We start from the raw sequence: 27,818 nt of genomic DNA, 5'->3' as shown, positions 1-27,818 counted from the left end.
AATGTGAATTTGATAAAAATATTCCATATTAAAAATATATAAATTGCTATCTTAATCGTTTTTAAAAAAAATTTCGGGTGTGTATATCCAACCATTAGAACGTATTTTTTTACTACGTCATTTTATTATTGTATTTAATATGATTATGATTACAAAAAATATTAAAATAAAGTGATTTTAAGTTAATTACTTCATGTTTTAATATTTTTTTAATACACGTTACAATCAATTAAATGTTAAATTATAAATATTTTGTTTACGTATCCGTCCGGTTGGTTATACATACACGCATATAATTTCACGTGATCTATTTTAATATACGTAATTAATGTTTTACGAGTATTTAACCCCAATTAATAATTTTTTTAAATAACAATTCGATGTGATCCAAAAAAATTAAAATGATTTTTTAGTTTGACGTTTTCGAAATGTCATACCATAAGGAAACTCGTGTGGCAGTGATGTCATAATTAACAAAATGGTAGAATATGTATTAGAAACTGATTTCCAAAGTAATTTCGCGTGTGTTTTAGGGTTAGTGTTTTAATTATGTGGATTTACGGTTGGTTTCCCGTTGTATAAATTATAGAAGGGGTAAGCAACCCAATATATTTTTTTGACGTCAATAAAAAATATTTAAACACCATAAGTAGATTAAATCGTTAATAATTAACTATTAGTTGTGTTTAATCGTATTTTGGAAGTTCGTAATGACGATTGCGTTTAAAAAAAAATTATGATGTAATTTGGAAATGTGTAAGAAATATTTATTAATACTCGCTCGGTAGTGTTTTAACTTATTTTATAATAAAGAAAAGACACGTGAATATAGTTTATTATCGTTTTTATATTTACCCTAATGAAATATTCACCTATATACTTTATATTATTACAATATGGCCTTGACATTGAACTATTAATATCGTGTACTTTTTGATAAAAAATTTTATCAAAAGTGATCATTTTTCATAATAATTACAAAAGGGCAATAGATTTTTAGAATAATTATACAATGGGATAAACAAATATGGTAATAACGGGAACACAAAATTTGGGAAGAAGAATCAGTAAAAATCTTAAAGGTTAGGACAAGAATTGTTAAGGGAAGGCTTATTTGGGTGTTCTATCACTTGGGTAGTTCCAGAAAATCCACCAATGGGTCCAGTACCCATTATTGGTGTAGTTAAAAATGTTAATAGGTTCTTTGGAGATGAATGGACATGAGACAAGAAGTTTGACTGGTGATTAGGCTTTTAACCAATAATCTAAGACACTATTTTAATACCATGAGTATTATGGATGATTTGGAATGCTACTAGTGCATTGGTGAGGTTAGGTAGTGATAGAAGTCTTTAAAATTGATAAAAAGTAAAAAAAATAACAGTAGGATAAAACTTATTGGGAGAGGAGGAGAATATTATAAAAATGGAAGGAAAAATAATTTACGGTCAATCTTTGGTTAAGAAGTTGGTAAACGTCACATGGATTTGACAATGACAGCGCCATCTGTGTGTCAGTCATACGACTTATTGTTATAGATTTGTTTCCCATTGAGCTCGGTACTTTTTCTTTCTTCGAATATTTCAATTTTCCCTTCCATGTCAGCCTTTACATCCTTACTATATCTCAATGATGTGCCCCATTGGAAACTACCAAAGATCAATATTCTTCAATCAGCCAATCAAATACTATGACCTTTTGATGTCACTATAAACCAAAGTTAAAACTAAAAAAAGTAACAGTAGGATTAAACCTATTTTAAGAGCTCGAGAAGTGGAAGGGGGTGAGGTTTTAAGGGTGGAAAACGGTTTATTTAGATTCCTGTTAAAACTACAAATCGTATGAAAAAAAGTTGAATAGCAAATTTGTAGGTAATAAAAAGATCTTCAACTTTTATTGTAACACTTTTTTCACATAACCTCAAATTTATATGAAAAAATGATATAGTAATATATAAAATGATTTTGTATTTATCTTTTATAAAAAATATTTTTTTTGTACGAAATTTAGTGGAAACTCTCCTTTTTATGTCCCAAATACACTGAAATTTATTTGATTTGAAATATTTGTTTTTTACCTTATTTTGACGTATTATCGAAAATCCACCCTAATTTATAAATGAAAAAAAATTCTCGTGTCAAAATTTGAACTTCTTACAAAAAGTCGGTGGGATTTTTGTTCGTTGAAATATCTACTTCCTAATATTACCATCTCCATGGTAAATTTTCCCAGAAAAGGCAAAAAAAAATAATTAATTACAGTGTAAAATTTTATTAAATATCTAAAAACTGTACAAATGATTAAAAAAATTATTTTTTTTTGCTTTTTCTTAGAAAATGTACCATAGTGATAGAGGCTTTTGTGCTCAACGTCGCTTGGCCGCCCACAAAGTAACTATGAACTATGTACCATGGTGATGGTAATATTTTTTTACACCTTCAAAAATTAGAGATTTCAACAGACAACAAACTCAACAACTTTATAAAAAAAGCTGATATTTTAACAGGGGAATTTTCATTTAAAAATTAGGGTGGTTTTTAGATATTATGTCAAAATAAGATCAACAAAAATAAATATTTCAATTCAAATAAATTACAGTGTATTTTAGACATAAAAAAGTAATTTTTGAAAAAATTTCATAAAAAAAATTTTTCACATAAATTTTGAGGTTATGTGAAAAAAGTATTACCACAAAAGTTGTAGATCTTTTGTTTTACCTACAACTTTTTTACAACTTTTTCTACCCTTAAAACTTCACCCCCTTCCACTTCCCGAGCTCTTAAAATGGGTTTTAATTCTACTGTTATTTTTTTTAGTCTCAACTTTGGTCTATAGTGACATCAAAAGGTCATACTCATAGTATTTGATTGTCTGATTGAAGAATATTGATCTTTGGTAGTTTCTAATGGGGCACATCATTGAGATATAGTGAGGAAGATATTATATAGCGATGGTGTAAATACTGACATGGAAGGGAAAATTGAAATGTTCGAAGAAAGAAAAAGTACTGAGCTCGATGGGAAACAAATCTATATCAATAAGTCGTGTGACTGACACACAGATGGAGCTGTCATTGTCAAATCCATGTGACATTTACGAAGTACCAACTTTCAAAAGACTATGTGGAAAATTTCACTACATTTTCAAGAAACATTAAACCGCTTAGAAAAACCACTTAGTCGATGGAGACGATGGTTGAATTGATCGAATTATACTTCGAATTGATTTCTCATGTACCGTATAGTCCAGATCTTGCCCCGAGTGACTACTGAAGAAGCAATCGTTGAAACCGAAGCGTATTATGAGGCAAAAGACAAGCAAGGCATCGAGAAGTTATTATATCGATGAATAAAATCGATTTTTGATAAAAAAATTGTATTTTTCTTAGTTGTCATCACGACTTATTGAGTGATGTGTTATATGTGAAAAATACATGATTTGTTGTATAGAAGTTTAAGAAATATGTAACTGATTTGGGTGAAATTAATTTCCAACAGTTTATCAAATTATTAGTTTGTTTTTTGTGGCTACGATCATTCGATTTTGATTCATTAAACATTTTATCAAACTTTTGATAATTTTTAAATATCTTAATCGTTGAATTATTAATATTTTTACAACCTTGTGGTTTATAAATATCTTTTTATATTTATATTCGTGCATAGAGATAATAATTTGTTGTTTGAATTAATTAATACTGAAATAGTTTTTCAATCATTTTAAATATAAGGATTTATATTTTGTTAAACATTTTTCTCTCCGGAATTGGTTACTTTTTAACGTAATCTCTATTTAGCTCCATACGCTTTTTGTTTAAAAATTTTTCCATCACCGAACCATTTTTTCTAATCTGGGAACAGAAAATAATCCGAGTGGACTAAATCTGGCGAATAGGGTGCATAAAGTAGCTTTAATTCATTAATTTTTTGCCATTGGCATTGTCACTTTCTTCTTAAGTCATTTTTGCAAGTTGTGAGGTTTGCCCAGGTGTTTAAACCGCGCTCGTATGATTGCTGGACACTCACAGATGACGTTATCTACGGTTTCGTCATCCTCCATGCACCAACGGCACTTCGAATCCTCCGTGATAGCCATGGCGCTTCCGGTTACTAGATTTCGACGGGGTCCATGGATCCATCTGTATGGACCTTCGCTTAACTACTCCATATATGTATAGCCCGTCTTGCGGGTAGATCGTTGAGAGACGCGATGACAGCCACCCCAAGGATGGATTCTGGGCTCATTGTTGCCGAATCGCCGATTCCAGTCTGGCCAGTGATTTAATATGATAAAAATTGCTCGAATTCAATTCGGAAGATGTTAATGTCTAATAATACGTACATAACCTCAATGTTTTCCGGCTGGCGACGTTGTTAGAATGTGATCTATCGCTTGAATTTCGTTTGAAATCGATTCGAAAACTACCTACACACCTTGTAGATAAAAATTATTGCAACGTATGTTTTATAGGGTTCTATTGTTGTTATTAGTAGAAAGAAGATGCGTTGTAAGCGAAAATCCGTTATCTTATCTCGTTTTTCAGTGACACCGCGCGGACTGTACCCACTTCTCTGTTCGATTGTGTAAATATAAATCGTTAGAGAAGAAGAAGAAAAAAAACGCGGCCCTGAACTACTGGAGTTATCTAGTTGTGTCGATGAAGATAACGCGTTGTGGAGGATGCATTACATAATAAACGGCTTTTTTTTAAATTTTCACTGATTACGTTTTATTTTAGTAAAACTAAAATTGTTTTTTTGTACCGCGTAAAATAAATACCACCCCTTGCTCCTAATTCTTCTATTTTTTTAATAATTTTTCCGTTTTAATGTCATGTTTCGTGTATAACTTTTTTGATTTCATAATTACGAGGTTCGATGAAAAAATTGATTATTTAACTGGAATTAAAATGTCACCGTTTAGAATATAAAGAATATCCTTTAAAAAAGGTAAATGCAGTATTTGTCCCTTCTCTTCCTAGTTATCCCTCTTCTTTTATTCTCCTTTTTTGTTTTCTCTCCTTTTTAATCGTATTTTTTTATTATTCTTATAATTTTTTTTTCTTGTTTTATTTTCTTTATTTGTCGCTGTTTTTCTCTATTTCTTCTTTTTTATTCGTTGTCTTTTCTTCTAAGCTTGTCTTTAGTCTCTGAACTGTCTCCTCTAGTTTTTCACTTCTATTTACAGTTTTTCTTCATTTTTGTTATCTTTTTATCGTATTCTTATAATTCTTTTTTTCTTTATTTGTCCCTGTTTTTCTCTATTTCTCCTTTTTTATTCGTTGTCTTTTCATTCTTGTCTCAATTTCTTCCTCTTTGCGATGATCTTTAGTCTCTAAACTTTTTCCTCTCGTTTTTCTCTTTTTACAGTTTTTCCTCATTTTTGTCTTCTTTTTATCGTATTCTTATAATTCTTTTTTTTTTATTGTCTTATTTTCTTTATTTGTCCCTGTTTTTTTCTATTTCTCCTCTTTTATTCGTTGTCTTTTCATTCTTGTCTCAATTTCTTCTTTACGATGATCTTAAGTCTCTAAACTATTCTCTCTCGTTTTTCTCTTCTTTTTACAGTTTTTCCTCATTTTTGTCTTCTTTTTATCGTATTCTTATAATTCTTCCTTACTTTTATATTTTATTTTCGCTCTTTTCCCGATGAAATTGAGTCTCTTTTTTTCCTTCTTTTTCCAGTTTTATCAATTTTCTTTTCTTACTTCGTCTTTTTTCTGATTAACTTTTAACTCTCTTAGTTTTCTCTCTTATTTTTATAGTTTATCTTTTCATTTCGTTCACTTTGTGATGAACTTTAGTCTCTCCTCTCGGTTTTTTGTTTTCTTTTTCACTTTTTCCTTTTCGAATCTTTATCTCTGCTGATCATTAGTCTATCTCATCTTTTTCTACTCGTTTTTCCGTTTTTTTACAGCTTTTCTAACTTTATCTTTGTATTTCGCCCTTTTCCCGCTGAACTTTAGTCTCTCTAATTTCTAATTTCGTCTCTTTCAACTCTCCTCGGTTTCTCTCTTCTTTTCTAGCTTTCTATTTTTATTTCGTTTACTTTGTCATGAACTTTAGTCTCTCCTATTTGATTTTCCCTTTCTTTTGCACTTTCTTTCTTCTCTTTCTCTAGTCCTTTTTACAGCTTTTCTAACTTTACCTTTTTATTTCCCGATGAATCCCGTGGTTTACTATGAATATCTTCTTACACAATTTTTCTAATTCCTTTTATTATTATGTCTTTTTTCTGATAAACTTTCATCTCTCCTCCTTTTTACCTTATTTTCATGTTCCCTAATAAATTTTTTCGATCACCCGTCGTATAGATGCGTTATAGATATTTCTGAAAAGTTTACGTGTGTGGCCGTATATACTACAACAATATTTTCAATGCTTCTCGCTTTTTCGCAATAATCCGATCTCATACTTGACCTCGACCGTGTAGCACAAACTCGCGATCGTATACGCCAAGTCGAATCGCGTTTTCCGCCAGTTCCAAACCGTTCGTTAAACTAGCCCAGTCTATTCTTACGTAATCTCCACGAATTAAGTTATTGAATCATTATTTGGTCGATTGAATATTTCGAAATGAAATAAAATTGGCGATTATCACGGGCTCGGTAAATTCGAAATCGAAATTCTGTTTGCTGACCGAGTTTTACCGAAGTTGGTAATAGCACGTGGTCCATATTTCGATTCAGATCTCGGTTAATTCCTTCTTCAGTTTAGTTTCGTTTTCGGTAGTGAACGGCCGGTGGATAATTCGTGTGAATGTGATTGTGCACCCTTCGAATGGGTTTTTCATGTTATGGATTTTTTATATTACGTTTTGGGGTTGTTTAAAGAGAATTTATATTGTTATGATGGACTGTTGGATGCAAGACGTGGTATGTAACGATCTGATATTATACGATAATAATTTCTTGTTATACAGGGTGTTACATAATTTGTAAAAGAAAGAGTAGTTATAAATTTCGTTTTTACGATAAAATGAAAATTTTTAAAGGTATTTTCAACAGAAGTTTAATTGGGTGGAAATAGTGATCGGAGCGAGAGAAAAATAAATGTATCTTGTCAAAAACACCCCCTTCTTTCCACAAAAAGATCTAAAAATGGCATTTCGAATTAGTTTTTGCGTAATTAGTGTTAATTTCGTTGAAAAAAAATTTATATATATATGTACTCCTTTATTTTCACAAACAACACGTTGGTGTAGGTTAGTATCTGGGTTCTAATAATAGTTGAAACTACGGACCGAGTTTACAAGGTCGAATTTTTATTTCGGTACTTTTTTTAATCGTATATTTTGAAGGTTAAAAATAATCCATACATTTATACTGATATTACATGTGTGAATATAAATTTGACGATTTTTAGTTTTTCGTTAATTTAATTCACAAAACTTTCATTATTAAATAAAAAAAAATATGTTTCAATTGAAATTTTTACAATATTAACTTTCGAAAATACGAAAACGAATACATAGTCCTTTATTGAATACCCTAAAGCGAGCTAAAACCAGCACTGTTTACGTTGTAGACAATAATTCAGAGTCGGATTATGCCCAGTGGTCGTCAATACGTAATTTTCCATAACTGCATTTTATATAAATGGAATTTATATTGAGCCCTTTCTTGAATCCCCTAATGGGAGCTAAAACCGGCACTGTTCACGTTGTAGACAATAATCCAGAGGTGGATTGTGCCAAGTAGTCCAACAGTACGTAATTTTCCATAACTGCATTTTATGTAAATACATTTTCCATTCAGACCTTTCTTGAATCCCCTAATGGGAGCTAAAACCGGCACTGTTCACGTTGTAGACAATAATCTAGAGGTGGATTGTGCCAAGTAGTCCAACAGTACGTAATTTTCCATAACTGCATTTTATGTAAATACATTTTCCATTCAGACCTTTCTTGAATCCCCTAATGGGAGCTAAAACCGGCACTGTTCACGTTGTAGACAATAATCCAGAGATGGATTGTGCCAAGTAGTCCAACTGTACGTAATTTTCCATAACTGCATTTTATGTAAATACATTTTCCATTCAGACCTTTCTTGAATCCCCTAATGGGAGCTAAAACCGGCACTGTTCACGTTGTAGACAATAATCCAGAGGTGGATTGTGCCAAGTAGTCCAACAGTACGTAATTTTCCATAACTGCATTTTATGTAAATACATTTTCTATTCAGACCTTTCTTGAATCCCCTAATGGGAGCTAAAACCGGCACTGTTTACGTTGTAGACAATAACTCAGAGGCGGATTATGCGCAATAGTTAATAATTTGTAATTTTCTATATCTGTACTTTTCATAAAAAAATTTTACAAATGATAAGCGAGTAAAAAATCGGTTCAATGTCCAATAGGTCAATTATTCATATAATAAAGATGTTAGAAAAAACCCAGAAATACAATATATATTTAAAAAGGCCTTTGACAGAATTAAACGAATATCGGGAAGAAGCTTTGAGTTCTAGAGCAATTAAACGATATGGCGACACAGAAAAATTTATACTGAAGAGGTGAAGCTTCACTTATGGCACACGTTGTTGTCCAATCACAAACATTTTGTGAAGCATTAAGTTCAAAATACATAGGGTGAGCATCAATTATTACGATAATGCGAACTTTCAACCTCCATATCTCGCAAAAAAAATGTTCGGTAAGAAAAATACAATAAGAAAAAACACCCAAAAACATAAATTGTCAAAATAGTTGGTGATTGAACTACGTTTCGTAAACGTAAATCCACCCCCAACACATCAGAGATCAAACAACGCCCAAAACAGTGAATTTGTCGGGGTGAATCGGCGTCCAAGGTAAACAAATAAATTATAACATAGGGTGGCAGTTGAAGAAACGATGTTTCTTATTGTAAATTATCCGACAATGAATAAACAATCTGTACTGTAAATATTATATCTATAAAAATTAGAATTTCAAGTATATACGTGCAGATAAGATAAAATATTTATGGTAAAACCCACTGCGCAAATATAAATCAGTAAGGTAGGTCTGGGTTCTAACAGATACTTTGATCTGGCTCCCAAAAAGACAAATTTTCTCTTGAAAACCTCGACTGATTCCAACAATAGAATTTTTTCAAACGCCGTCATCAATTACTTTGTTTTTCGTTATATACAGGTGTGTTAAAAAAAGTAAATCTTACAAATTGATATCGTACGGATCGTAGTCTTAATTCAGAATAGCGGACCATACACTACGTTACAATTTTAGTACGAAAATTGAAGTAAACAATATTGTTTGTTGAAAATAAGCTTCATAAAAACATGTGAAAGTCACCGATATATCGCTAAATTTGTGATAGAAATTCGAAAAATAGTGATAGAAACATTGATAACGAGTTTAGGATAAAAAGACAACGCGCGTGCCCATTCATCCGCTATTCTTGCAGTAAATTTACGCGATTTAGCTCCCTCTGATCATTTTCTGTCCCAAAATTTTGTTTCATACATTAAATTATATAATTACGAACTCTCCCACCATGAAGCCGGTCCTGTTCTAATACGTAATCGAAGCTAGAGTTTGGCGAATGCACCGAATTATTTTTTTTGTATTTTTTTGTGACCGTTTTTCAATACCGGAGATTTCGAGAAATCGAAAGATCTAGAATGTGCTTTTGCATATATAAAGCGAGTGTCTTAATAGTGACAAGTTAAGTAAAGGGTGTTTAAATAAATTATATCTTGAATGTATAAATATTAGTGAATAAATAAATGAATTACGTCAATGAGATATACCGAGTGTGTAAAAAATTTAATTGAGTAGGTTTATTTTTTTAATATTTATCTTTTCATAGATACCTCGTATTAAAAATTTATTGTGAGTTTTCTACAACTTCCAATCGAACAATAAAAGTTTGGCCATGTGACCTACCTCAATATATATTTACATTAAATATACGAGGACTGTGAAAAAAGTATATTTTAAAAGTTCAATTTCGTTTTCGCCCATTTGTACTTTTCCAGTACGAGGGTTGTTTCTTAAGTTTTCAGATATGGCAAGACTTATGTGAATATGTCAAATTTGGCATTCTCATCATGAAGTTTGATATTTATAAAGGTGAACGTTATCAAAACGTGCGTTATTCGAGATTTTTGGTTATGAAGCACCAACTCGAGTCCAAATTCGATCGTGGTCGCACTTATGAACGAAAATCGACTGTACGAGTCTTTTAAGACGAACCACATCCAAAAAAAAAGTTTTTCCGTTCCATTAGAACAACGTAGAACGGTCAAGATACACCAGAATTTGTTTGCCAAAAGTGTTCGGGGACACCGATCATTCTCCATCATTCTTCCATGCGAGGAAAACGTTTTTGAACAGTGAAAACATCGAATCGATGGTTCATCCACCGTACAGTCCTTATTTGGCACATCAATGATTTCTTCTTTTTCTCGCAGATCACAAATAAATTACGAGGTCAACGTTTTTTTAACGCCCGAAGAAGCAAATTACATGTTTGGTACCTCAATCGTAATGGAAAAAAATGTTTATCGACCCTCGTATTTGAATTGTAAATTTTCAATAGTTATTTATATCACATGTTGGACACTACATTTATAATAGAGCATAAAATGGATCGAAATATTTTGTTTTCTTTGTTTCGTTTTATTTTCACAGTTTTCCTTGGTTTTTCACATATATAGGGTATTTCAATAAAATTACAAGATAAAAAAAATATTTATACTGTCGATGTTGGTTTAGAACAAATTTAAAACGCTTGAATAAATGAATAATGCGAAAATATTGAATATTCGCTTCCCAGTAAAAGAGAAAATACTGAAATTTGGTATGGACGTGAAATTTTATTATTTTTGTCGATATTGCCATGAAAATAGATGAAAAAAAAAACAAATAGAAAGTAAATACGTCGATCGTTTGAATGAAAATTGACATATTTTGTTATCTGTCAAAAACTAATATGAATTTAACGTTTTTTATCGAAAAAAACAAAGAAATCGATGAAAAGTTCCGTAAATATTGTCCCGCTCCAAGAAAGTACTTTTAAGAGGCAAATAATACGATTTATGCTACATAATTATAACGCTATTTATCTGAAATGTATACATATATGAAAAATTTTTGCCAAGGTCTTCTATTTGAGCTAAATTTTATCTTATCGCGATTGTTTGGACCATATAATTCGCAAATAATAAAATATTAGCTTATAAAACCCGTCCACGTGTAATTATACGTCACAAGTATATAATTATTGTTTATGCTCGAGGGTTGACTTTGAATCTGTTCAAAAACTAATTTTTTAACCACCCCGTTCAATATTCTCGACGTCAACCTCCCCCATAATAATTTTTAGCTTCCGATACAACTCTCTACATATGTTTGAACCAACGTTTGTTTTTGTTATTATCTCCTTAGTATATCTTTTAATTGTTTTTTCGTCTTTTTCTCTCCAAATTCGTCTCAATTTCATCCGACATTCTCGATCTTTCTCTCTCTGAGTCTATTCCACGATTATTCTCATCCTCGTTTCCGCTTCAGATCTATATTTATATCCCACTTATTTTATCATTGTTTTTGTTATTATCTTCGTCATATTCTCTTTCTTTAGTATTTCTTTTAATTGTTTTTTCGTCTTTTTCTCTCCAAATTCGTCTCGATTTCATCCAACATTATCGATCTTTCTCTCTCTGAGTCTATTCCACGATTATTCTCATCCTCGTTTCCGCTTCAGATCTATATTTATATCCCAGTTATTTTATCATTATTTTTGTTATTATCTTCGTCATCTTCTCTTTCTTTAGTATTTCTTTTAATTGTTTTTTCGTCTTTTTCTCTCCAAATTCGTCTCGATTTCATCCAACATTATCGATCTTTCTCTCTCTGAGTCTATTCCACGATTATTCTCATCCTCGTTTCCGCTTCAGATCTATATTTATATCCCAGTTATTTTATCATTATTTTTGTTATTATCTTCGTCATCTTCTCTTTCTTTAGTATTTCTTTTAATTGTTTTTTCGTCTTTTTCTCTCCAAATTCGTCTCGATTTCATCCAACATTCTCGATCTTTCTCGCTCTGCGTCTAATCCACGATTATTCTCATCCTCGTTTCCGCTTCAGATCTATATTTATATCCCACTTATTTTATCATTGTTTGTGTTATTATCTTCGTCATATTCTCTTTCTTTAGTATTTCTTTTAATTGTTTTTTCGTCTTTTTCTCCCCAAATTCGTCTCGATTTCATCCAACATTCTCGATCTTTCTCGCTCTGCGTCTAATCCACGATTATTCTCATCCTCGTTTCCGCTTCAGATCTATATTTATATCCCACTTATTTTATCATTGTTTTTGTTATTATCTTCGTCATATTCTCTTTCTTTAGTATTTCTTTTAATTGTTTTTTCGTCTTTTTCTCTCCAAATTCGTCTCGATTTCATCCAACATTCTCGATCTTTCTCTCTCTGCGTCTAATCCACGATTATTCTCATCCTCGTTTCCGCTTCAGATCTATATTTATATCCCACTTATTTTATCATTGTTTGTGTTATTATCTTCGTCATATTCTCTTTCTTTAGTATTTCTTTTAATTGTTTTTTCGTCTTTTTCTCTCCAAATTCGTCTCGATTTCATCCAACATTCTCGATCTTTCTCGCTCTGCGTCTAATCCACGATTATTCTCATCCTTGTTTCCGCTTCAGATCTATATTTATATCCCACTTATTTTATCATTGTTTTTGTTATTATCTTCGTCATATTCTCTTTCTTTAGTATTTCTTTTAATTGTTTTTTCGTCTTTTTCTCTCCAAATTCGTCTCGATTTCATCCAACATTCTCGATCTTTCTCTCTCCGCGTCTAATCCACGATTATTCTCATCCTCGTTTCCGCTTCAGATCTATATTTATATCCCACTTATTTTATCATTGTTTTTGTTATTATCTTCGTCATATTCTCTTTCTTTAGTATTTCTTTTAATTGTTTTTTCGTCTTTTTCTCTCCAAATTCGTCTCGATTTCATCCAACATTCTCGATCTTTCTCTCTCCGCGTCTAATCCACGATTATTCTCATCCTCGTTTCCGCTTCAGATCTATATTTATATCCCACTTATTTTATCATTGTTTTTGTTATTATCTTCGTCATATTCTCTTTCTTTAGTATTTCTTTTAATTGTTTTTTCGTCTTTTTCTCTCCAAATTCGTCTCGATTTCATCCAACATTCTCGATCTTTCTCTCTCCGCGTCTAATCCACGATTATTCTCATCCTCGTTTCCGCTTCAGATCTATATTTATATCCCACTTATTTTATCATTGTTTTTGTTATTATCTTCGTCAGATTCTCTTTCTTTAGTATTTCTTTTAATTGTTTTTTCGTCTTTTTCTCTCCAAATAAGTCTCGATTTCATCCAACATTCTCGATCTTTCTCTCTCCGCGTCTAATCCACGATTATTCTCATCCTCGTTTCCGCTTCAGATCTATATTTATATCCCACTTATTTTATCATTGTTTTTGTTATTATCTTCGTCATATTCTCTTTCTTTAGTATTTCTTTTAATTGTTTTTTCGTCTTTTTCTCTCCAAATTCGTCTCGATTTCATCCAACATTCTCGATCTTTCTCTCTCCGCGTCTAATCCACGATTATTCTCATCCTCGTTTCCGCTTCAGATCTATATTTATATCCCACTTATTTTATCATTGTTTTTGTTATTATCTTCGTCAGATTCTCTTTCTTTAGTATTTCTTTTAATTGTTTTTTCGTCTTTTTCTCTCCAAATAAGTCTCGATTTCATCCAACATTCTCGATCTTTCTCTCTCCGCGTCTAATCCACGATTATTCTCATCCTCGTTTCCGCTTCAGATCTATATTTATATCCCACTTATTTTATCATTGTTTTTGTTATTATCTTCGTCATATTCTCTTTCTTTAGTATTTCTTTTAATTGTTTTTTCGTCTTTTTCTCTCCAAATTCGTCTCGATTTCATCCAACATTCTCGATCTTTCTCTCTCCGCGTCTAATCCACGATTATTCTCATCCTTGTTTCCGCTTCAGATCTATATTTATATCCCACTTATTTTATCATTGTTTTTGTTATTATCTTCGTCATATTCTCTTTCTTTAGTATTTCTTTTAATTGTTTTTTCGTCTTTTTCTCCCCAAATTCGTCTCGATTTCATCCAACATTCTCGATCTTTCTCTCTCCGCGTCTATTCCACGATTATTCTTTGTTTCTTGTTCAATTTGTGTTTCTCGCCTTTTTATTCTATCCTCTCTTTCCCTCTATTTATTTTTCTATATTCATAATTTTGTAGATTTCTTTCTCATACTCATTTTCTTTGCAGCATAAGTCACGATGGGCCTCAAGTTTTTTTTGCTTTTTTCAATTTTCTGGCTACGTCTTTTCGGTATTGATTTTTAGTTACGTTTTTTTCTCATTTAAATCTTTGAAAATTTGTCTATATAATTGGCATTAGGAGGTTATTTTAATTTTTTCCGGTAACTGGACTAACGAAATTTCGTCGAACTTTCTAATACCGAATCGATTTTTCGAAAATTGAAAATGTGCCTTTCCAACCCGATTTTTTTTTTAATTATTTCGGTTGTAAAGATCCAAATTCACTTTTTTACCATTGAAATTTGTCCCACGGCATTTATTTGATTCTCCCTCGTACACAAAAACGAGGCCGATACGTAATATCGAAACGTACAGGGTGTTTAACGTTTTAATTGGTTATAAGTGTTTATATTTCGGATGGAAAGTCATGTATATATATATATATATATATATATATATATATATATATATATATATATATATATATATATATATATATATATATATATATATATATATATATATATATATATATATATACAATGTAGGGTAATTTATTCGCCTCCCATTTTGTTCCTCTCCAAGACCGAAACCTTGACATTGACGTAATGATTCATTCGCATCCTACGCATGTCTTCCAGACACGGTATTAAATTAGAAATTGTCGGACGTCTCGCGTGTGTTTTATTGCAAAAAACCCGAAAAAGATAAGGTTATCGATTGCCCCGATTTTCACCGAAATTTATGGAAAATAGAGACATATATAGTGTGTACCAAAAAATTGTATACAGATGATATTTTAAGGATAAAAATCTATGCGCTACATGGCTTAAAATATTGAATTCGCTGTCAGATATTTTATATATATTTTTTTATAATACATTTATAAAAATATATATAAGATTTAATATTTTTTTTTTAGTTTTATATTGTTTTTTTAGAGAAATTTTTAGCTTGCTCTAGCATTGAGGATAATCTTTAATCTGTTCGAAATATATGTTGCTTTTACGAAAGAAAATGGCATTTTTGTAACTAATCTTCGAAAAAATCTCAAAAAAAATATTCTAATTGTTTTTTTAATATTTTTTATCGAATTTTTAAAGAATTATGGCGTGTACTGCAGCACTGAGGATGATCTTGAATATTTTTATTGATTTTACGAAAGGAAATGACATTGTTTTTACTAATTTTCGAAAAAATCTTCAAAAAAAGCTCTTTCATCATTTTATTTTATTTTTTATGTCGAATATTTATAAAAATTTTACGTGCGCCCTAGTACTGAGGATGATCTTCAATATTTTACGAATATATGTTTATTTTATAAAAGCAAATGACTATGATTTTACTAATTTTCGAAATAGTGAAAAATTTGTTAAAAATTCTAGTATGTATAGTGAAAAAAAAAATGGAATTTAAATATTTCCATCAGCTGATAAGTGACCGTGGCTTATAGCCAAAATACCTAATTTTATTTTACAGCTGGGCACAAAATTCGGAACGTTTATTAAAAAAGAAAATTCCATGATTTATTCAGTTAATTCTCAAAATTTTAATAAAAAAAATACACCAAAACCCGCATATGTTTTTAGTCATTCAATATATACGAGGTGTGGTAGATAATTTAGACGAAAACTTCTGCTTTATGTGAGTATTTTGATAAAAAACGTTATAGTACAGTGATTTTGGATAAAAATTTATTGAAACAGGAAAAACCATCTGAAATAATAATTGATGTAGGAAAACGAGAAAACAAAGTTATGGATGTCTAAGACAATAGTTTTTTCCATACACACGGTATATTTAACCGAGTTTTGTTAGTTCTGGAACGAATTTATTCACGACACCTCGTATTTCATGAAAAATTAGGAAATAACAGACGGAAAAAATCCTATAATGCGAGTAATATGAATAGAAGTTTCGATTATAAACACTGTCTAAACACGAAAAAAAAAACGTGTAGGTTTCCATTAAAACTATTTTTAACTGATATCACAGTGGTTCAGTAGCGGTACAATAAAAATTTTTACAGAAAATTGGGAAGATTTTAATTTCAATATATAGGGCGTTGCGATATGCGATAACGATTTCAAATTACCCGTCTCTAAACTGAAACTATTTTCATTAACAAGAAACTGTCATTTAACCTGTCAAAATTTGAACAATGTACGTCAATTCAGCTCTTTTAACATTGATATAGGGTGCAAGTCGCTCCCTCAAGGATTCGTTAGACCTTGACGTAGATCACTGGTGGAAAGGACTCGAGCCCTAATCAAATGTTTACCGAGTGACATTCTAAGGACCCTACAAGAGCAAGGACCACGACAAATCCTTCATTTCCCCCTGAGGGCGCAGAACAAACATGTACCACGGAACCCACTACTCCCAAAGTATGGGTTTGACAAGACTCGGCTCAGGAAATGAAGAGAAGGAAGGCCACGATTTAAAGGTCCTAGATCCTAACGTTTTCTACAAAATCCTACTCGATACAAGGTTTTTCCAACCCTGGTTGTGGGATAACTGAATCCACTATCCCCCAAAGATGGGTTTGACAAGGCTCGGCTCAGGAAACGAAGAGAAGGAAGGTCAGGATTCAACAGTCACGGATGTAAAAAGTTGCTTCCAACCCTCCACCCACGGTTTCCGACCCGGATATTCCAATAAAGCCCTCCAAGAGGCCAAGAATCCCTGGTTCCACATCAATCGAACAACGAATTGGCTGCAAAAGGCGTAAAAGTGCGGGAAATCGAATCTGCAGCTAGTTGTGGGACCACAGACCTTACACAACATAGTTTTGACAAAACCCAGCCCAAGATCAAAAGAAAAGGAAAGCTAGGGTTCGATGGTTGTGGTCCAAGCTGGACCAGTTGGATAGGAATTATCCCTATTCGTGAAAAGGAGAGAAAGGACATTTTCAAGTGGGGTATGATAGATATATCAGAAAGACCTCGACTATCCGTTATTTAAAATTTTCCGAAAGACTTTTCGTAACTATAGATCTACGACAAGTCGATCGAATAATGATTATTTGGAACAGTCGTCCCCCTTCGGCCGCCTCTGTCGAATATTTAGAATTCACTATGCAGCGATGCGATGGGATTTAAAATGAATAGGATGCAAGGAAATGAAGGTCAAGTTGAGCTTGATCTGGCCTCGATCTTGAATAAATCCCAGTTACCAAGCTGACTGGCAGTCGACGATTCTCCTCGTGGATACAACATTTTTTTTAGGGGGGGGAGGCCGTATTGGGATATAAATTGTTGTTTACGTCGATTTATTTTTGTAGTAACTTCGGGGGTATATATCGAAATACGGGGTACTTCAAGAATGTTGTGGGAATACGTTTAATAATTTTAAGGACCTCGTATAAATTGCGACGAAATTTATTAAAAAAAAATATTATTAGCGAAGTTAGCATTTTTATGTTTATTTAGATAATTTCTAGGAATGTATCGTTATGTAATTAGATATGTAATTACGTGTAATAACGCCTTTTTTATTAAATTAATTAAACTGAAAAGACGAAAGGAATATCGATATAGATAGGATAACATGTCGAATTTTTTTGCAAACGAATGAGTCGTAAAAAATATCTTTTTCGATGCATTTATGCATCAAACAATAATAATTATCGATTGGTCAAGAAATAAATAACCGAAACCGGTCGACCTTGACTGCAAGTGTTCTTTTCTTGGTTTTTCAGTCAGTTCAAGTGCAAGGCCAACGTCGATATTTCCTCTACTCCTCTATCGCCTCTAATCCTTTTTATTTTTTCTTTCGTCTAATCTCATCTCAACTGCACACCGCTCGTATTAATTTAATCCGAAAAAAATACGTCGTCAAATTTCGAATTATTTGATTTATATCGAATGGGTGTCATTTTGAGGGGCTTGGTTGAAGAGGGGAAAGTTATTTTTTCGCGAAATATTGACGTTTAAAAAAAATTATTAGTCCGAGAAAATTAAGTCAACTACAAAAAAGCCTTAAGGCCTAATTTACACCGAATTTTGCACCAAGTAGTATTTGGAAAATCTCCCATGTTCGCTTCGAGGAAAAACGAAATGAAATTTGAAAAATATTTGCTTGAATTGGGGCCAAAATATGTCGGAAATGATCAAATTAGTATTTACGCATCTAGCAATCAAACTTCGAATAAGACAAGCTGTATATATAATAAAGACACGTTAGTTTGACGTTTTCGAGATCGTAGAATCCATTTATCGAAGTCCTAGATATCGGAAATAGCCTTAAGGCCAAATTTATACCGAATTTTGCACTACTAAGTATTTAGAAAGTTTCCCAGGCTCGTTTCGAGGAAAAACGAAATGAAAATTGAAAAATATTTCCTTGAATTGGGGCCAAAATATGTAGGAATTGATCAAATTAGTATTTGCGTATATCGTATATAAAATAAAAATACGTTAGTTTGACGTTTTCGAGATCGTAGAATCCATTTATCGAAGTCCCAGATATAGGAAATTAATAAGTGAATCGATTGATTTGCCGCATTCACGATTTAAACGAAAATTTTTATTTTGGGGGTCCTAAATAAGGGGAAATACGCATAATAATAAAAATCTCGAAAATATTTTATTTTAATTTAAATTTCAAATTGTTTCTTCATATTTTACTGTGAATTTTATATAATCCATAAATTCAGTGCAAAAAATCCGAAAAAACAACCAATCAAATCATTGGGTGCACCGGAAGTACTAATTTCTTCGATAAATGGATTCCGCGGTATCGAAAATGCCAAATTTTGATTCTAAACCGGACAGATACGAAAATATTTCCGTAATATTTCATCTTTTAGTTTACAAAATTCGTAAAATAAGGGTTTCAACCCCATTTTTTTATTATTTCACCAAATTTTTTCCTATTATTTTATTATTCCACCAATTATAGACTAAATTTTTTTCCTATCAATGATTTTACAAGATTTATTCTTAAAAGATGAGTGCAGTTGTCCACGTCCCGAAGTTATGCATCATCATGAATAAATGTAATAAAATATATTTTTTTTATAGTAATTAAATCGTTTTATTAATAACAAACAATTAAATGGGTGTTTCAACACTTTGTTTTTAATAGTCTTTCTATATCAGATATTTTTTGCCATTAAAAATTCGTTGTTTCGATTATTTTTTTTTTAAATGAGTGCAGTTGTCCACGCCCTAAAGTACGATTAAATATAATTTTTAAAGTCGTTTTAAGCCATTTGTTGACGTCGATTTTAAGGTATCTATGATGACTGACAATCTGGACGGGGAAGTTTCGACCGGTTGCGTCCCCCAAATAAAAAAAGAATTAGAGGGATTCCAGGATTGTTCGCCGTCACATAGCGATATGTATTCACCCACTACGACGACGACGACCGTTTTGAATGATGGTAGCATCAAGTCTTCGAATAGCGAGGCGAGTTTATTTTTTTATCAAAAGTTATGTCGAGTATTGAAAAAAAAAATTATCGTTTGTAGGTAGATTTTCACGAAAAAAATTACGAGAGGAATATCAGGTCTCCTAGTAGCCCAGAAAGGCAGTACTGTTCGTCAACTACTCAACCACATACAGATTCAGGGATAGGACATATAGAAGTAAGTGATACGGTTTTTATTTATTTATTTATTTTTTTTGAATTATTAGACGGCAGTCTAGACACTTCACCATGCATTATTCAGCGCTGGAATAAATTTAATACCTTCTTAAATCGAAGTTTCGAATTAATTATTTTTTTTTATATAGGTTTGATCTTGGACAATTTATCATCTAGTATAAGCAAAAAAAAATTATAAAGGATTCCATGATTTGTAAAAAAGTAATGATGATTTTTTTTTGGAAGAATTCCCACAAGAAAAAATCTCTTGGATGTAGTTTTGCTGATCTAAGAGGCTGCTGTAGGACTCCAAGTTTTCTAATACAACAACCAGAAAGTTTTCGTAAACATTTATGCACCGTAATATACCAGAACAACCCAATCTAATTGGTAGAAGACAGCCTCTTATATAACCAAACCTTCGTCCTAGAGATTTTTTCTTGTGGGGATTCTTGGAAAACAAGTTTTTTTCGGTTTTGGTATAAATTTATGGTACATTTACTTATGGAAAATTTTCTATTAACTATTTATTAACTAGATATATAGGTATATTACTGTGCATAAATGTTTTTGAAAACTTTCAGGTTGTTGGATTAGAAGACTTGGAGCCTAAAAACAGCCTCTTAGGTCACTTCTACTACCACAGAAAAATCTCTAGGATGTAGTTTTGGTGATCTAAGGGGCTGTTATAGGGCTCCAAGTCTTATAATCTAACAACCGGAAACTTTTTGAAAACTTTTATGCACCTTAATATACCAGAATAACCCAATCTAGTTGATAGAAGATCTTCCTCAAGTAAATGTACCATAAATTTATACCCAAACCGAAAAAACTTGTTTTCCAAGAATCCCCACAAGAAAAAATCTCTAGGATGTAGTTTTGGTGACCTAAAAGGCTGTTGTAGGGCTTATAATCCAACAAATGAAAAGTTTTTGGATCATTTATGTACCATAATGTACCAGAACATCTCAATCTAGTTACCAAATTGTAACAAAACCGAAAAAAACTTATTTTCGAAACATCCCCGCAAGAAAAAATCTCTAGGATGTAGGTTTAGAGGCCTAAGAGGCTGATGTAGGCCTCCATATCTTCCAATCTTACAACCAGAAAGTTTTAGGATCATTTATGTACCTTAATATACCAGAATATCTCAATCTAGTTACCAAATTGTACCAAAAAATCTCTAGGATGTAGTTTTGGTGATCTAAGAGGCTGTTTTAGGGCTCCAAGTCTTCTAATCCAATAACCGAAAAGTACCAGAACATCTCAATCTAGTTATCAAATTGTACCAAAACCTAAAAAAACTTCTTTTCCAAGCATCCCCACAAGAAAAAATCTCTAGGATGTAGTTTAGGGGATCTAAGAGGCTGATGTAGGCCTCAATGTCTTCCACTCTAACAACCAGGAAGTTTTTGAAAACATTTATGTACCGTAATATACCAGAACATCTCAATCTAGTTACCAAATAGTACCAAAAAATCTCTAGGATGTATTTTTGAGGATCTAAGAGGCTGTTGTAGGGCTTCATGTCCATCCAATCTAACAACCTTATAGTTTTTGGATCATTTATGGACCGTAATATACCATATTGTACCAAAAACAAGAAAACATGTCTTCCAAGAGACCTCACAAGAATAAATTCTATAGGACGTAGGTCTGGTAATATGAGAGGCTGTACAATCCGGAAGTTATTGTTTGAAATTTTTACAGAAATTGATTTTTATCGAACATTGTTACTGATACAATTGTCATTGGTTGAATAGGTATTAATATCAAAATTAGATTCCTCTAATACAATATTTTTTTCTAATTTTCCATTAAGAAAAACCGAAAAAAACTACTTCGATTTATTTTAAAATACTTTTTCTATAAAAATCTGTAATAAACGGAAAAATAGAAAAAACTTTCCATTTTGAGTAATTCGATTGTCAGTTATCAAGAATATATCTGCCATTCAATTTCCTGCGCTAAATAACCTTTCAATTATTACAAAGAACAAAAAATGTGACAAAAATTAGATTTAAAATTTTTTTTAGGGCGAAATTAAAGAAGAGGACTCCCCTAGACGATTATGTCTGGTTTGCGGAGACGTAGCATCGGGATTTCATTACGGAGTCGCTTCCTGCGAAGCCTGCAAAGCGTTTTTCAAAAGGACGATACAAGGTACATTATCTCAATTATTTTTCTTCATATCTCGATATCAACTGGGCGTTTTAATTTTTCAGGTAACATTGAATACACGTGTCCTGCATCTGGCGAATGTGAAATCAACAAACGTAGAAGGAAAGCGTGCCAAGCTTGTAGATTTCGAAAATGCCTTCGATCCGGTATGTTAAAGGAGGGCGTTAGATTAGATAGAGTCAGAGGCGGTCGACAAAAATACAGAAGAAATCCAGATAGTCCGTATCAAGTACAAGTGGTGACCGCTCAAAGACCTCTACTTCTTCTAGAGGATATTAAGATGCTCGAAGCCCTATCTGGTTGCGAACCGGACTGTTTCGAAATAAATAAAGCCCTGGATAATTCCAAACAACGCACCCTTTCCATTTTGAGCGATTTGTACGATAGGGAATTGGTAGGGATCATCGGTTGGGCCAAACAGATACCTGGTTTTACGGATCTGTCGTTAAACGATCAAATGCGATTATTACAAAGCACTTGGGCCGAAATTTTGACTTTAACTTTGGCTTTTCGCAGTTTACCATCGATTAATTTGGGAAGGTTGCAATTCGCCATCGATTTCAGTCTCGATGAAAAAACTTCGAGGGAAAGCGGATCTTTAGAACTATATCAAACTGTAAGTTATATTTCTTTAAAGTCCTTATTATTTTCACGATTTGACAACGTTGTTACATCAATTTTTTCTATGTATAAAATCTGATAATTAAGTGACTAAAAAAAATGATTTTACCCGAATTGGGGTTAATGAAAGTTGGTTAACGTCAAAAAAAGAACCAGAATCAACGCTAAGATCACAAAGAGCTCACATGGGGAAGAACAATGTTTCTTTGACACCCGGAATGGGACGTTAAGGGTTTAGTTCCACCTGGGAAGACTGCGAATCGAGTATTTTATTACGTCAACAGACTGTAGGCTAGTTGACTGTAACTCAAGTTTTAGCATCAAGAAAGATTTCAGTGTTACTATTGCCACCCTAGTCGCCCGATTTACCGTATCGTGACTTATTTTTATGTCCCAAAAAGAAAAAACGTCACATTTTGGATGATTTTTTAACACGGAAACGAGGATTTTGTCTAAGAATTGCTACAACTCCTAGAAAAATCATTTGAAGGGACTATTTGGTAAACGAAATTTTTTTAGAGCATTTTTTACAGTGTTGACATGTCGAAATATATTTTTCACAATTTGGCGACGATTTTTAGAGGTACAAAGACTTTCAATCGAGTAAAGTGACTAAGAAATTATTTCTAAGGAATTAAAAGATGATGAAAGTTGTTTTTTTTTTACTAAAAATATCGAAAAGAAGTATTATAACCAACATCAAATGCTCCCAAACCAAAAAAGAGTCCCGGGGTGCTCCAAAAGAATTAGATTCCACCTGGGAAGACTATAGATTAAGGATTGTACCATAAAATTATCGATAAACGTCAAAAAAGGATCAACAGACATCCTGTTCACTACTAGTTGTCTTTCCACGATCTGGCAACGTTGTTATAATGATTTTTAGAGATACAAAGACTGTCAATCGAGTAAAGTGACTAAGAAATTGTTTCTAAAGAATTAAGAGATGATGGAAGTTTTTTTTTACTAAAATTATCGAAAAGAAGTATTATAACCAACATCAAATGCTCCCAAACCAAAAAAAGATTCCCAGGGTGCTCCAAAAGGATTAGATTCCACCTGGGAAGACTATAGATCAAGGATTGTACCATAAAATTATCGATAAACGTCAAAAAACATAAGTTTTAGCATCAAGAAAGATTTTGGTACTACTATAGCCACCCAAATCGCCTGATTTTTCGTTTCGTGATTTATTATTCTCCCCCAAAAATAAAAAAGTCACATTTCGAATAATTTTCAAACAACCAAACGATGAAGAAACATTTTTATAATCGAAATTTTGTTTATCAGACATTATATATTGTAAATTTTTTTTACAGTGTTGGCACGTCGTCGAAAGGTTAGACAAACTATCCATTTTGAAAGAAGAATATTATCTTTTAAAAGCTTTGGTATTAACGAATTCGGATGTGAAATTGGACGAATATCAATCGCTTAAAAAATTTAGGGAAACGATTCTGACCGCTCTATCGGATACGGTTGGCGTATTGAGGTGAGTCTCCGGAATCTACTCCCCATAATCAAATTAATTCGGTTCGAATTTCAGGCCTACGGCTGTCCTTAGTCAAGTCCAGCAGCTCCTGTTGTGTCTGCCTGTTTTAAGGCAGGCGAATTACGTTATCCGGAGGTTTTGGTCGGACGTACATCAAAGAGAATTAGTACCAATGAATAAATTATTTTTGGAAATGTTGGAAGCATATTGTCGGTAGCCTCGTTGATAAACATGATGATGGAATTCGACGTTTCGATCGGTGAAAATTATCTGCCATTTAGATGATACTATCTCAGGGTCGAAGAGAAAAATTTATTTTTTAAAACGTTGGAATTCATATTTTTTTCATGTTGTCACCTTGTATTTACTACAGGAAAATTTGTAGTAAAATATTATTGAAAAAAATAACTAGATTGGGGTGAATTACGAAAGAATGATTGTATAAAATATTTTATTATATTAATCGATTGGATAATAAATAATAAACTATCCGAACTAATCCTTCATCGGAAATTATTTTCATTATAATATTTTTGTGTAATCCGTACATATCAGGATTAGATAAAATAATAAACAAAGTTTTATCCTTTTAGAATCCTTTCAAGATTTTTTTACTAATATATGAATATTATATCAGTATATACAGTTTGAGGTATCACATACACTGTGACCCAAAGAATTATTTTCACCTGCAGCTCTAGGGAGGATATCCGGTGTTTTTTATCGATTCTTCACCCCCAGGTGTAAATTCTCGTACTAAAACAGAACAACAATAGATATTACATCCTCCCTGTAGCAAAATCTGCATTTTTATCTTTTTCTAAACCTAATGTCCATCGAGTAAAGTTTCGAAAAGATTCTTATTGATTATTATTCTTATTAAGGTTGAAAGTTTTTTATAAATCTTTTATTATATCTTTCTAGGAGTATATTTCCTCGCCTTAACTCCTATATATACTTTCTTCATTTGCTACGAAGGGGTTAATTAGAGCTTTAATGGCTGCTTGTTATCAGATAAATTGAATTTCTTGTTGTTGTTAGATCGTTTTTACTACTAGAAATAATTTTTTGATGTGACATCCTGGTTATTTCAATTATTGAATAACTTCTACAGGATTTTCCATCTTTATGGCACAATGCAGCTTCTACCATCTTCGTTTGACTTCATTATATTCTATAATTTTGTGTATTCACCCGTATCTTTGTAACTTGTTGAATTTAGTCACATTCAGTTGTTTCAAAATTATTTTAGGAGATGTACCGATGTTGTTGAATCGTTTTTACTTCTAGAAATAATATTTTGAAGTGACATCCTGGTTATTTCAATTATTGAAGAACTTCTACAGGATTTTCCATCTTTATGGAACAATACAATTTCTAGTATCTTTGTTTGACTTCATTATGTTCTATATTTTTGTATATCCACCCGTATATTTGTAACTTGTTGAATTAAGTCACATTCTGTTGTTTCAAAATTATTTTAGGGGATGTTCCGTCGTTAGATCATTTTTACTGCCCGAAATAATTTTTTTGAAATGACATCCTGGTTATTTCAATTATTGAAGAACTTCTACAGGATTTTCCATCTTTATGGCACAATACAACTTCTAGTATCTTCGATTGACTTCATTATGATCTTGGACCATATGGATATCTGAGAATTCTTTAGTAAATTACTCAATATTTTTCAATCACCATGTATGTTCTTCTTTTCTATAATATAAATTCTTGTTACTGATCCTTTGACATTTTTTTCCCATTTAATTGATGTCAAGTTAAAATTCAATCACATCATTTGCAATATTTCAATATATTACATTGTAATTATGTCCATGATTTTTTTGGGAGCTTAAAAATTTTTAAAAGTGATATTTGGTGCACAAATCATTTTTTAATTGTATTACAAATTTTATACAATCATTCAGTGTGTGTCTAAAATCATTCCTAAGTATCCTGTGTCGACATCAAACTTGTTTGTGATGAATATTAAAGGCTGTGAATACCCCCCCAGATCAATATATGTGTATTTTATTTAAGTTGGAAATATATAGATAAAAAAAGGACATTTAGCAACGATATAAAGTACCATACAGGTGAAGTTTGAACTTTTCAGCTTTCGATAAAAGTTTTTTGCTACAACTTGTAGGTATATTGTTACTACCTATCAATTTTTTTGTTTTTATGTTGTATGCAGCTTTTTAGTTGTTCATAATTTAATCGATTAAATTATCAAAGTTCATTCGAAAACTTTTTTTCTTAGATAATTTCATTTTGTAAAAATATATTCAAAACTCCTCGTCTACTTAGAAACCTGTTTCAAGCCATCGAAATCCTGGTTCCTATTAAACGAACCCTTTTAGTCCTTCCATCAGTCCTACAACCCTCGATCAACCTCTATGATGAATAGGATCGTAGATGAGAAGAATGAGGGATCTTAAACTGACTGGAATTGAAGTTTATCATGTTTTCTGGTTACTAATTGAGTGATTCCGGAAAATGCAGATTCTCTATTACTATAATGGTTGCAAAAACAATTTTTTTCATCAATAAATTCGTTTTAAAATGGAAGAAATGATTGTACAGTTGTTAATTATGAGTCTATCCTAGTGACTAGAAGCTTTTCATCCCCTTAGAAACATGTTTCAAGTCATCATAATCCTGGATCCTATTAAATGAACCCTTTTAGTCCTTCGATCAGTCCTACAACCCTCAATTAATCTGTACGATAAATAGGATCGTAAATAAGAAGAATAAGGCATCTTAAACTGACTGGAATTGAAGATTATCACGTTTTATACAGTCAAATGCTTTTAGATAATCGATGAATAAATTTTTTCACATCCCCGGTATCTACGAATATTTTACATTCTCCATAATCACCGTTTTAATCGATTAAATTTATAGGTTTAAATATTTATAATTGTGTACACACGCCTCATATTATTTAATTTATTTTTTTGGCATTTTTAGAATGTCATTTACATGTATGTTAAATTAGATCTATTTAAATCGCCCCCGTATTTAATCTGCAATTCAATTATTTAGTTTTTCATTGAAAATTTTTAGTTTTTATTAAATATATTCGTTACAATAAAAATAAAATAATATATTTTTGTAAATAAAATTTTTTCTAATCGTTATTATACGAGGGTGTCAAGATAAATTACTTATCGTTCCTACTTTCCTTTAAATCGATTATTATACGAGGGAGTCAAGATAAATAATATGCCGTTCTTAATTTTCCTATGGTGAAAGCGTTTATGGTAAAACTAAGAATTTTCATGCGATTGTTCGAAGGACCGTTGCAAATTTTCTTGTAGAATTTCGGGGAAAAAGGAAAAAAACGTTTCCATCCATTTTTAAATTGATTATATCGAAAAACCAGTGATAGAATCGAGGGAATTCTCTATTTCGACTTTAGTTTATGTAAATTTAGACATTAGGTAATTGTGTAATTTCTTTCTGGACGATAATAAAGAAAACTTCAAGTTTCCTTTTTTTTTCTTCTATTAATTAAAAGAAAAACCTCGAAATGTTAACTGTTTCAAGTTGATTTGTAATAGATTATTTAACATTATTGAAATAAAGCTTATTATGAATTTTTTTCTTTTTTTTTTCTTTAAATGTG

General features: G+C 31.7%; 1 protein-coding gene across 3 annotated transcripts; it reads left to right on the top strand.

Moving 5' to 3' along the window:
- The first annotated feature begins 324 nt into the window (after positions 1-324).
- On the top strand, positions 325-27,794 carry LOC130448345 (steroid hormone receptor ERR2). 3 transcript variants are annotated; one of them, XM_056785656.1, is made up of 8 exons: positions 325-481; positions 534-594; positions 19,542-19,718; positions 19,781-19,897; positions 21,933-22,059; positions 22,122-22,693; positions 24,018-24,190; positions 24,245-27,787. In XM_056785656.1, the coding sequence occupies exons 3-8, from the start codon at positions 19,548-19,550 to the stop codon at positions 24,405-24,407; spliced, it is 1,323 nt and encodes a 440-aa protein (XP_056641634.1). In that variant the 5' UTR covers positions 325-481; positions 534-594; positions 19,542-19,547; the 3' UTR covers positions 24,408-27,787. The 3 variants fall into 3 exon arrangements, with proteins under 3 accessions (XP_056641634.1, XP_056641633.1, XP_056641632.1); XM_056785655.1 differs by having other exon boundaries at positions 325-594; XM_056785654.1 differs by lacking the exons at positions 325-481; positions 534-594 and adding an exon at positions 6,419-6,874 and having other exon boundaries at positions 24,245-27,794.
- Positions 27,795-27,818: the final 24 nt, after the last annotated feature.

This window comes from Diorhabda sublineata, chromosome 8, assembly GCF_026230105.1.
Source record: "Diorhabda sublineata isolate icDioSubl1.1 chromosome 8, icDioSubl1.1, whole genome shotgun sequence".
NCBI lineage: Eukaryota > Metazoa > Arthropoda > Insecta > Coleoptera > Chrysomelidae > Diorhabda > Diorhabda sublineata.
Note: the sequence above shows the minus strand (reverse complement) of the source record. Positions and strands in the feature narration are given on the sequence as shown.